The sequence below is a fragment of the Saccopteryx bilineata genome, chromosome 6, assembly GCF_036850765.1.
Source record: "Saccopteryx bilineata isolate mSacBil1 chromosome 6, mSacBil1_pri_phased_curated, whole genome shotgun sequence".
Classification (NCBI taxonomy): domain Eukaryota; kingdom Metazoa; phylum Chordata; class Mammalia; order Chiroptera; family Emballonuridae; genus Saccopteryx; species Saccopteryx bilineata.
Genome location: NC_089495.1, coordinates 192,589,267 through 192,601,791, shown reverse-complemented (window position 1 = coordinate 192,601,791; position 12,525 = coordinate 192,589,267). Strand labels below are relative to the sequence as shown.

At 42.0% G+C, this 12,525-nt stretch overlaps 1 protein-coding gene across 1 annotated transcript in view; it reads left to right on the top strand.

Moving 5' to 3' along the window:
- ARFGEF2 (ADP ribosylation factor guanine nucleotide exchange factor 2) overlaps window positions 1–12,525 on the top strand; it is a 96,719-nt gene that overhangs the window by 66,202 nt on the left and 17,992 nt on the right. The window contains exons 26-33 of the mRNA XM_066237316.1: window positions 1,504–1,655; window positions 5,035–5,207; window positions 7,582–7,742; window positions 8,963–9,093; window positions 9,239–9,368; window positions 9,988–10,123; window positions 11,481–11,619; window positions 11,727–11,781. Of these exons, the coding sequence (XP_066093413.1) occupies window positions 1,504–1,655; window positions 5,035–5,207; window positions 7,582–7,742; window positions 8,963–9,093; window positions 9,239–9,368; window positions 9,988–10,123; window positions 11,481–11,619; window positions 11,727–11,781 (1,077 nt within the window). The remainder of the gene's footprint in view (window positions 1–1,503; window positions 1,656–5,034; window positions 5,208–7,581; window positions 7,743–8,962; window positions 9,094–9,238; window positions 9,369–9,987; window positions 10,124–11,480; window positions 11,620–11,726; window positions 11,782–12,525) is intronic.

Below are 12,525 nucleotides of genomic sequence, written 5' to 3'. Positions count from 1 at the left end.
AACTTATGATACAGGGTCAGGTTGTACAGCAGTGATAGTCAACCTGGTCCCTACCACCCACTAGTGGAGTTCCAGCTTTCATGGTAGGCGGTAGTGGAGCAACCAAAGTATAAATAAAAAGATAAATTTAACTATAGTAAGTTGTTTTATAAAGATTTATTCTGCCAAACTTAGCGAAAATCCGACATAAAGTACTTGGTAAGTAATTATTATTATATGCTTTAACTTGCTGTCACTCTGCTTTATAAATTTTGTAAAGTAAAGTTACTTCCCTACTTTATCAATCACCATTACTGTGGAATCGGTGGGTGGTTAGAAAATTTTACTACTAACAGAGATACAAAAGTGGGCAGTAGGTGTAAAAAGGTTGACTACCCCTGTGGTAGTGTGTCAGGCCTCTCTGGAGGTAACCTTTCATCTGGACCCTCAGTAAGGAGACAGTCGCAAGAGCCTGTGGATGACCCAGAGCAGCTGTCTACTGAGAAAATGGTGACACTGTCTTCTAAAGTCAGCTCCCTCAGCAACCATCTTTCCCACTGTTCTGGGTAAATGTATTCTTAGTAGACCAGTTGACATAATTGGTGTGAACTTGCTTGAGAAAGAAACTGAACCGTTTCCATTCCCGTGCCTTGCCCACGTTGTGACAGCTAAGCCAGAGCAAACTGTTTGTGTGTCCCTCAGTCCTTTTGGCTGATGGCTATGGAATCTTTTTCTTCTTTTAGAAATGATTATCCAAGAGTTTGGTAAACATTTCCCAACTCTTCAAAGTCTAGATTTCACGTTCAGTGGGACTTCTTTTTTTGGGGAGGGGGGTGACATTGATTTGTGTAAGTTCCTTTTCTACCTGCAGTTCTTTTTTTTTTTTCCTTTTTTTCTGAAGCTGGAAATGGGGAGGCAGTCAGACAGACTCCTGCATGTGCCTGACCGGGATCCACCCGGCACACCCACCAAGGGGCGATGCTCTGCCCATCCAGGGCGTCGCTCTGTCGCGACCAGAGCCACTCTAGCTCCTGGAGCAGAGGCCAAGGAGCCTTCCCCAGCACCCGGGTCATCTTTTTGCTCCAATGGAGCCTCGGCTGCGGGAGGGGAAGAGAGAGACAGAGAGGAAGGAGGGGGATGTGGAGAAGCAGATGGGTGCTTCTCCTGTGTGCCCTGGCCGGGAATCGAACCCGGGACTCCTGCACGCCAGGCCGACGCTCTACCACTGAGCCAACCGGCCAGGGCCTACCTGCAGTTCTTTTGTCAAGACTACCAGCCAGTTCTCAGTTGTCTGTGTGTCGCTTCTGGGCAAGCTTGGGACACAGGCTGGCAGATAGTAATTAAGCACTTCCTGGTTGTCAGCTTCATTGCAGATGTCAGTTCTGTCTAATTGGTGCCGTTAAGCACCGATTGGAAAGTTGGGCAGCTCACTCTGGGGCTCTGTTTTTTCCACCACCTCAGAAGACTGTCTGCTTCCGCTTGGGAACGAGATCCCATCTCACCTCGCGTTCTGTTCCTGCTCAGGTTGGCTGTAACCCGAATGAAGACGTGGCTATCTTTGCTGTTGACTCATTGAGGCAACTCTCCATGAAGTTTCTTGAGAAGGGAGAACTAGCCAACTTTCGTTTCCAGAAAGATTTTCTGAGGCCCTTTGAGCATATCATGAAGAAAAACAGGTATGTGCGTTGTTCTGAAAGACCTTTGGTCAAATTCCCCGCTGGGACCTAAAAATACCCCTTACTCCTCACCACACAGTTAATCTTTTCATCTCTTGTTGCTGGAAGCAAATAAAATGAACAGATGCTGATTTACATCTGTTGCCTCTAAGTAAATCACACTAAGAGTTGTGTGTAACCTTTCTCATAGGACACATTATGCCACTGCAAATAGAACTATGGCACACATCCTTATTGAGGCCTCGTGGTGAAGCAGCATGTGTGTCTGGCTGCTGTCACTGATGGCACCAGAATCCCTCATCTAACACCAGGCCCTCCCCACCTGTCCTGCTGATGCCCACCCAGCATTTGAAAAGGGACAGAATAAGTTTAGAATCACATGTTGCCAGGCACTGTCACACACTGTCAGTGGAACTGTAACTTCCTATAAACATTTTCAAAAGAATTTTGGCAATATACATCAAGATACTTAATATTTTTGTGCCTTTTGACTCAGTAATTCTCTAACTGTCCCCTAAGGAGTTAATTTGAAATACAACAAAATGTGAGTCACACAAAATAGCTTTTAAGAACAGAAACCACCTAAATAGACACAAGTGTTAAAGTCAGTGTTAGTACGGCCACAACATGGAATATTGGGCAGCTGTTAAAAATATTCACAAGGTTTTACCTGACCAGTGGTGGTGCAATTGACCTGGGACACTAGGACCTAGGTTCAAAACCCCAAAGTTGGCCTGACCTGTGGTGGCGCAGTGGATAAAGCATCAACCTGGAAACGCTGAGGTTGCCAGTTCAAAACCCTAGGCTTGCCTGGTCAAGGCACATATGGGAGTTGATGCTTCCTGCTCCTCCCCCCTTCTCTCTCTCTCTCTCTCTCCTCTCTATAATGAATAAATAAAATCTTTGAAATAAATAAATAAAAATTAAAAAACCCCGAGGTTACCTGTTTGAGCTCAGGCTCATCTGACTTAAGTGCAAGCTGAGCTCAGGGTCGCTGGCTTGAGCACATGATCCCATGCTGGCTTGAAGCCCAAGGTCACTGGCTTAAGCAAAGGGTCACTGGCTCAGCTGGAACCCCCCGGTCAAGGCATATATGAGAAGTAGTCAATGAACAACTAAGGTGACGCAACTACAAGTTGATGCTTCTCATCTCTCTCCTTCCCCTTTTCTCTCTCTTGCATGTGCTTACACTTAAAAAAAATTTTTTTTAAATAATACAAGGTTTCCTCCTTGGGAAATGCTTGATAGCCTAGTGTAGAGGACAGATTATAGAGTTGGACAGACAGTATCACAATAAAGATAGTGATACATATTCCTTCATATGAAATACTACAGCATCATATAAAGAAATTTTTTTCATTTTATTTTTTCACATTTTCCAAAATATTTAGTAATGTCTTCATATATTACTTTTAACAGTTGGACAAAAACTATTTTAATAAATATAGTTCTTGTCCAGAAGTTGCTTTGTCCCCATAGGGAAGCAACCATGAACTTAGTTGTATTATATATTAAAGTCACCTAGGTATTATATATTAAAGTCCCCTCCATTATCTACAGGTGGCATATTTACTTTGTGGATTTTTAGCTAATTTTTAACTGTTCTGACTTTCTCCTTGCCTTTTCTTCATGACCTTTCTGTTATCAGTTAGAATGGGTCCAGCAGTCAAACATGAATGATGTCCTAAACCAGATGAAATTTGCAAGCCAAGTCTGCAACCTGAAAGCAGTTCTAATGGCTTTCAGAGCTAGTGCTATGGAAGCCATAGGTTTGTGCAGCCTTGCTTCTTGCTCTTTGTGAGATGATAGAGTCCACCCCCTAGTTGTCTATGTCTCGATAGGTTACATGACATTTATGCCAATACAAATAACAAGATAACACTATGTTGCATCTTGCAGCTTCAGAAAATGGGCCATTTTTCCTATCTCTGTTTTTGTTTTGTAATAATTAAATTTAAAATATTGCATCTTAGACCTGAATTCCAGACTCACTGAAAATGGGTTTGAGAATTAGTTCTCCCATCTTCTTGAGCTGGGCCTTCTTGAGTAATAAACCTTTCCTTGCTCAAAACAAAACACAAATATATATGTATATATATTTGTGTCTTAAATGATATATATACTCCCATCCATGTATATGTGTTTTCCATACATGTACTGTATATCCCTGCCCAAAAATCTAAAAGAAGAAGCACTAAAAATTTAGCAATGGTTATCTCTGGGTGGCAGAATTACGAGTGTATTAGTCAATTGTGGTAGGACAGAAAAGCCAGCCAACGATGGTTTAAACTACAAGGCTATGTGTTGTTTACTTAGTGAATGAGTGGCAGGCAGTCTGGTCTTTGGTTGCATAGTGCAAATTGTCATCAAGAACCCAGGTTCTTTCTGTTTCTTTGTTTGGCCATCCACAGGATCACTTTTCATCATTGAGCCTGTTGTTTTGTGATTGGTGGACTGAGGCTCTAGCTACAGGCATCATGCTGTGCTCAGAATGAAAATAAGGAAAGGGGGCCACGCTTGCCATGTGTATTCCTTTTAAGACAAAAGCTAAAACCTTCCCAGAAACCTCTTCTCCTTGTCCCCATTGATTTTTCTCTGACATCTAATTAGTCAGAACAGGTCATGTAGCTCCCCTAGCTGCAAGGGAGGCTGGGAAATCAATGACCTGGCTCGTGTAACAAGATTGCCATGTTGTCTTATACTGTTTACAATCCATTTCCTGAGGTTGGCATGTTGCCACCGAGATGAAGTCATCAAGGAGGTGGGAAGATGGCTGCTGTGTAGGCACCTGTCTGACACAGTAATTATCTTACTACTTTTTGCCTCTTAACTTTTTTTAAAATTTGTGTAAGCGTTTATTTGAGGCATACTGCCAACATATGCCAGGGAGGAAGATCTCAAATGCTCTGGAGAATAATAGTTTTGCGGCTTCTTTTATGTATGTGAAATTAAGTAGGAAACACAAGGAAGATTACAAGGCAGGGATTTGGATTACAGGATAGTTAACAAGATTATGTGCTCTCTTAAAGGTCTGTTGAACTAGATGCACAGAAACAATGGACAAGTCTTGCCTGGGCATGACTGACTGCTCACCTTGACCTGGCCCGTTTGGAACTTATGATCAGTTACCCTGTGCGGTTACTTTCCATAAAACCACCTTTTTCGTCCACAGTCCCCCCTTTTGGTTATAAATCAGTCCAAAGGAATATATTCATGACCAAGCTTTGGTCAGATATTGTCTGATTTTTTTTAAGTGAATGTGGATCACTGCGTGCTTTAAAAAAATATTTTAAGTGCTGCTTCTACGTGATGAACTGTGTTTATATGTTTCCCTGCTGTCCAAAGTAGAGATGACGTGGCTGTCCCATTCCTTCCTCAGGTCGCCGACCATCCGGGACATGGTGATCCGCTGCATCGCCCAGATGGTGAACTCCCAGGCAGCCAACATCCGCTCAGGCTGGAAGAACATCTTTGCCGTGTTCCACCAGGCAGCCTCAGATCACGACGGGAACATCGTGGAGCTAGCCTTCCAAACCACAGGCCACATTGTCAGTAAGTGGCTCTCTTTCCTCCCTGACTTCCCACATGCTCATCTAGAAGAGTGACTACTGCCTGACCTGTGGTGGCGCAGTGGATAAAGCATCGACCTGGAAATGCTGAGGTCGCTGGTTTGAAACCCTGGGCTTGCCTGGTCAAGGCACATATGGGAGTTGATGCTTCCTGCTCCTCCCCCCTTCTCTCTCTGTCTCTCTTCTCTCTGTCTCTCCCTCTCCTCTCTAAAATGAATAATAAAAAAATAATAAAAAAATTAAAAAAAAAAAAAAAAGAAGAGTGACTACTTACATCTTGTATATTTTATTCCTATCCTATATTCTGATATAATAATGTGCCAGGTGGAGTTTTAAGTTCTTGACACGTGCTTAGACCTGTGCACAACAACCCTAGGAAGGAAATACTGGCAACCCTTGTTATTTGCAGATTCCATGTTTGTGAATTAACTTACTTGCTAAAATTTATATGTAACCCCTGAAACAGTGCTCCCAAAACGTTTGTGGTCATTTGTGGACATGCACAGAACAGTGACATACTTGAGTCACCCAGAGTGCACGTTCCCAGCTGGGGTTGAGAAAGGCAATACTCTGCCTTCTTGTTTCTGCTCTTTTACTGTAAATAAACAGGTATCCTTTTCGAGGTATACTTTCTGCCATGTTTTTTGCATTTTTGTCTTATCATTGGTGACTCTGCCATTTAAAATGCCCTGAAGCAGAGTGCTAAAGTGCTGTCCAGTGACCCTAAGCACAGGAAGGCTGTGAAGTGCCTTACAGAGAAAACACATGTCAGGCGTCCCCAAACTACGGCCCGCCGGCCTCCTGCTGCACTTCCGGAAGGGGCACCTCTTTCATTGGTGGTCAGTAAGAGGAGCACTGTATGTGGCGGCCCTCCAACGGTCTGAGGAACAGTGAACTGGCCCCCTGTGTAAAAAGTTTGGGGACTCCTGTTTAGATAAACTTCATTCAGGCCTGAGTTATAGTGCTTTTGTTGTCTATGAGTTCATTGTTAACGAATCAACAATATGTATTAAATAAGGTATCTTTAAGCAGAAACACACATAAAGCAAAGTTATGTATTGATTAGGTGAAGATGTTGTGACCAGAGGCTGGCAGGAATCTGTGTATTTCCCCTAGGAGCAATAGTTCACTATTTGTTCATTCACTGTTCATAGCCGCCTTATAGAACCTAACTACCATAGTAGCGAGAAGTGACCACACCGTTGTTTCCCCCTGTTTTACTGAAGAGGAAACCAAGGCTCCAAAAGAATAAAGTAGAACAAATTGCCTGGGGTCATGCAGCTAGGACATGGTGGAGCAGGAGCACACCAGGCAGTTCAGCCCAGAGCCGGTGCTGAGTCCCTCCACCCTGGACTGACCGGAAGCTTCTGGTCCTGCCTGTGCTCCCGCAACATGATGTTTATTGGTCCTTGTCTTCATGGAAATTGTAAGGCATTAGGTTTCCTTTCATCTTTTTGAGGTCTTTCAACTTCTTATAAACTTCTTTCCACTCATATATTTCTCTTAGGTGATATTTTTAGTGTTTTGAAAACTTTAGGTTTCTAGATTGACTTTAACCTTTAACTCATTAACCTTCTTTATTGTCACAAAATTCCATCAGCAAGGTAGCACAAGCTGTGGTCTTAGGAAGGAAACAACCAGAGAATTGAGGGGTATGCTCAGAACCACAGAACTGGGCCCCCTGCCTTGCTCAGAGCCCAGCTCTGGCAGGCAGACCACTGTGGGCCAGCTTACACACAGGTCAGTGTTTAGATCTTCTGTGGTTTCTCAAGCTCCAGTTAACATGGCGTAAGTTATATGGACACCTTGGCATGCTGGTGCAACTTGGTTTTCTCATGGTTTGCCTTCTCTCACTACCTAAGGGACATTTTTCAGGACCTTTTCAGAGAGGCCTTCCCTGACCACCAACCTAACCAGCCCCTCTTATCTGTCCCTTATCCAGGACTCTCCCTACGTGAGATTATCTTGCATCTGTATTGATTTAGGTGATTGTTGTCTGTCTTGTCCATTAGAGCACACATATCATGAGAGAAGGAAGTTTGATTCATCACCTCTGTGTCTCCATGGCCCATAACCATGCTTTGCTTACAGTTGGCACTCAAATGTTTGTTGAATGAATGACTGTTTAGATCTTTACATCATTGCTTGAGCTCAGGAACCAGTTTAGCCCAAACAGTACTTTGTGCACTTATTCCTGAATAATTTACACTGTCTTTCAGATATGCTGACATGCTTTTGTTAGATTTTCACAAAAGAAATCCTCGTGTGTGTGTGTGTGTATGTGTGTGTGTGTGTGTGTGTTTTCATTCCTTCTGAATCCTGGTCTTATTTTTTTTAATGTCCCTTTGTCTCCCCAGCAACTATTTTCCAGCACCATTTCCCTGCGGCCATCGATTCCTTTCAGGATGCTGTGAAGTGCTTGTCAGAGTTTGCCTGCAACGCCGCTTTTCCTGACACCAGCATGGAAGCCATCCGGCTCATCCGCTTCTGTGCGAAATACGTCTCCGAGAGGCCTCGGGTACATTTCTCCTCTCTCACTCGTGTGGGCGCTGAGGGAAAGGAGCGTGGGCCAAAACCCTCGCTTCTGACAGCTTCCAGTCTACACTTCTAGAAATGTGTGTTTGCCCTAAACTAGGTGTTTATTTCAAAATGCTGCCATAGTGGGGGTTACACCTTTTGTGTATTTTGTATATATGAAATTACTTTCTTCAACTGAACTTTTATATGGTATCCTACAAATTGTATTATAGAAGATAATAGTATTTTAGCTTTGAATTCTGGCAAAGCTGAAGAATCTAGACCTTTCTATTTAAAAGAAAACAAACCTCCCTTTTAAGAAGTAATACCATGCTATTGTGATGTGGCTGAGAAATCACACTGAAAAATCACCTTTTATTTTCTCCTGGAAATGTTTGGGGTTTTTCTGTTATATGTCACCTATCTAAAGAGGCCTGCTTGGCTTAAATGACAGTCTCAAAATGTTGAAATTGGGTGGAAACAAGCCCAACCAAACTACGTTGGTCTATATAGATTTCTGAAGCATTCTTTACAGAACTGTAAACCCCTAAGAGAATATGTTTGGTCCCCACAACAGCCCATTAAGATGTGATGATAAGGAGAGCCACCGTTGCCTAAGCACTTCCTACATGTCAGCCACCATTCTAGGTATTTTCTGTGAGTTAATTTATTTAATCCCCACAGCCGACCTATGAGATGGGTAATTATATCTCCACTGTGCAGGAGTTAACTGAAGCACAGAGTTAGATAACCAGAGTTGATAAACAAATTCCATTACGACAGACAGTTCCACTTCAAGAGTAGTTACAGAGCAGAGGGCTTAAAATCCTAAAGCTAGGGCTTCACATCCAGACTGTGGAAAGACAGCCAGCTTTTAGCTGCATGACCTTGGGCAGCTTACTTAACCTCTTAGTGCCTCAGCTGACTCATCTGTAAAATGGGACCATTATATCTACCAGCCTCTTGGAATTGTGAGAATCATTAATTCACGTAGAATACCCTCACAGTTCCCGGCCCATAGCAAGCACTCAGTAATAGTAGCTGCTGCTGCTATTATTTTAGGCAGTAACATTCCTAAAAGACCAAAGGTATTAAGTCATCCCTCACTAAATAGATAATTTTAAGAGAGTACAGGACATGTGTGGGGCCTTCCTCTGTGTAGTTCCCTTTCAGTTCCTTTTGCTTGCATAGTCTGCATCTGAGAAATGACTTTTATTGTAGGTACTGCAAGAATACACAAGCGATGACATGAATGTGGCTCCTGGTGACAGAGTCTGGGTCCGAGGCTGGTTCCCCATCCTATTTGAGCTTTCCTGCATCATCAATAGGTGCAAGCTAGATGTGCGGACAAGGTAACCATGTCCTACAGTGGCGCCCTTCCCGTCACTGAATGCGCCTCAGTCACCTGCTCACCTGACCCCCTGCTCTCCCACTCTCTTCTCTGCTGTTGTTCCTCCTCCCCATTCCCTCCTCTGCGCCTGGCTTTGTTTCCTCCAGAGGACTCACAGTAATGTTTGAGATCATGAAGAGCTACGGCCACACCTTCGAAAAGCACTGGTGGCAGGACCTGTTCAGAATCGTGTTCAGGATCTTTGACAATATGAAACTCCCGGAGCAACAGTCAGAGGTGGGTGGTGATGAAAGCACTGCCCTGGACCAGGTGGCAGACACACCTCTCTGGCCTTTGTCTGCCTCTGGGGTGGGGGGTCTTTGTCTACATAGAAGTCTTAAATACTGAGCCATTGAGGTGTGTTTTAAAAATGGAAACACCTGGCACTCTTCTACCAGTATCAGCTGGTATAAGAAACTCTCCTTGCCTGGGGACAAGTGAGAGGAGATTAATCACCATGCTCTGCCCACATGGCCCTCAGGCATCATACCTGCCAAGTCAGCAGGGCACCTGACTCGTCCACTTACCTGTCTGGTTTGTATCAACTTTTGAACATCAATAAAAAGTGGAACAGCTCTGGTTCCTTCAAAAACATAATAGAAGGGTTTTTAGTGAAGTTGTAGTCAGATAATATCAGCAAATATTAGGCCTGTTTTATTTAAGGGATTTAGGATGCTTCTAGTTGTCTTTGATCATTTCTTTAGGGTTCACTCCTGGAAGTAGTCTTACTGGGTCAGTGGATATGAACATTTATAAGGCTGTTGATACATACTTTCAGATTGCTTTCCAGAACAGTTTGCCAGTGGTATATAGGAGAGAGTGGCTTTTAAACATTTTCTTTTTACTGTTTTTCCAGAAATCTGAGTGGATGACAACAACTTGCAATCATGCACTTTATGCTATTTGTGACGTATTTACCCAGTTTTATGAAGCTTTGAATGAAGTTCTTCTTTCTGATGTATTTGCACAGTTACAGTGGTGTGTAAAACAAGGTACTCTATTTCCCCAGGCATCATTTATCTTGACATCTTGCTTCCTGAGAGATTAAAAATTTCCATATATTAAAAGACGGGTTGAGGTGGTGCAGTGAATAGAGCATTGGACGAGGACACAGAGGACCCAGGTTCAAGACAGCTTGAGCACGGGTTCATCTGGTTTGATCAAGGCTCACCAGCTTGAGCCCAAGGTCGCTGGCTCGAGCAAGGGGTCACTCGATCTGCTGTAGCCCCTCCAGTAAGGCACATATGAGAAAGCAATCAATGAACAACTAAGATGCTGCAACGAAGAATTGATGCTTCTCATCTCTCTCCCCTCCTGTCTGTCTGTTCCTATCTGTCCCTCTCTCTGATTCTCTCTTGTCTCTGTCACACACAAAAATAAAAATAAATAAAAAGTAAAAGCAGGGTTGTAATGCCAAGGAGTACAATGTATCATTTAATTGGTGAAACTGTATTTTAAAAATTTAATTAGAACATAAAAACAATCTTCCAACCAAGTCGATTTATAAAATATTTCTATAAGGTGGGATGTAGTTATTTTTATATTTTAAAAGATGTATCTTTTGTATATTTTACTATTCTTTCTACTTTTGTATATCTTTGAAATTTTCTATAATGTTTTTTAAATGTACTGTGGGAGTCAAAATCAGAAGCTTCATCAATGGACATTTTTTGTTCAAGTACTTAGGTGTTTAGTGTGTATCAGGAAATAGAGCACATTAGACCTGGATGCCATAAATAGTTTTGGCTTATTAGGTCAAGTCTTAATTTATTTATTTTTTTTATTTATTTATTTTTAGAGAGGATAGAGAGACAGAGAGAAGGGGGAGGAGCTGGAAGCATCAACTCCCATATGTGCCTTGACCAGGCAAGCCCAGAGATTTGAACCGGCAACCTCAGCGTTTCCAGGTTGACGCTTTACCCACTGTGCCACCAGAGGTCAGGCCTAGGTCAAGTCTTAATTTAGTTAAGTTTTTCAAAAAATGACTCAGTTTTAAAATAAATGATAAAACAGTTGATAATGATATAGAAAAAATCGGAAAAGTATAATTTGAGTGAATTTTTAGAACCACTATTCTGATATTTTCCTTCTAACCATTTCTCATACCAGAAGCCAGTTAATTATTAGGTAGCAAAATGCTGACCTTCATCCAATCCGTAGCAGTAAAGCTATGATAAATAATTTCTCCTCTTTACATCTCACTTGACAAATTTTTAATACTATTTGCAGCAATGTTTCATTAATTATCCTACAAACCCACCAGTGGCATAGTTTCCACCTCATACTATGAAGCATCAGCGATCTGGTTGGATATTGTTTTATTTTGATAGATATTGTTTTATTTTGCAGACAATGAGCAATTGGCTCGATCAGGTACAAATTGCTTAGAAAACTTAGTGATATCCAATGGAGAGAAATTCAGTCCTGATGTCTGGGATAAGACATGCAATTGTATGATGGATATTTTTAAAACAACCATCCCACATGTGTAAGTATTAATGTGATTATGATTACTTGTTTCTGTGTTCAGGGGTGTCTTAAAGCTCTGGGTTGCCTGTCACAGTAATCATTTTCCTTCTCTTGCTTTTTCTCAAGTTTGCTGACATGGAGGCCTGTGGGAATGGAGGAAGATTTATCAGAAAAACATTTGGTAAGATTCTTTTTTTTATTTTTGGTTCTCTGATCTCATTGTAGAGTAAAAACATTAAGCAGCCTAGAGAGTTTGTGCTTTAATGATGGGAAGTGAGTAAAAAAAGTTATAAGATCTAAAAACTGCCTGACCTGTGGTGGTGCAATGGATAAAGCGTTGACCTGGAACGTTGAGGTCGTCAGTTCAAAACCCTGAGCTTGCTTGCCTGGTCAAGGCACAAATGGGAGTTGATGCTTCTTGCTCCTCCCCCTTCTCTCTCTCTGTCTCTCTCCCCCCTCTCTAAAATGAATATTTTCTAAAAAAGGCCTGACCTGTGGTGGCGCAGTGGATAAAATGTCGACCTGGAAACACTGAGGTCGCCGGTTCAAAACCCTGGGCTTGCCTGGTCAAGGCACACATGGGAGTTGATGCTTCCTGCTCCTCCTTTCTGTCTGTCTGTCTGTCTCTCTCCCTCTCCTCTATAAAATGAATAAATAAATAAAATATATATATATCTAAAAATAAAAAATAAAAACTATGTATGCTCATTAACATATTTTCAAAAGTACAGAAAAATATTAGGAAAATAAGTTAAACTCAATAAAAACCACAAAATATTTCTAGGTTTTTTTTTATGTGACTGACCGACACACACGTAACCCACATGTTTGAAATTTGGGCTCACTTGGCACATAATGTATTACTTAAGTTTGTGAGCATTTTTCCATATTTTTTGTAAAGTTTATTGTATTGATTTGAGAGAGA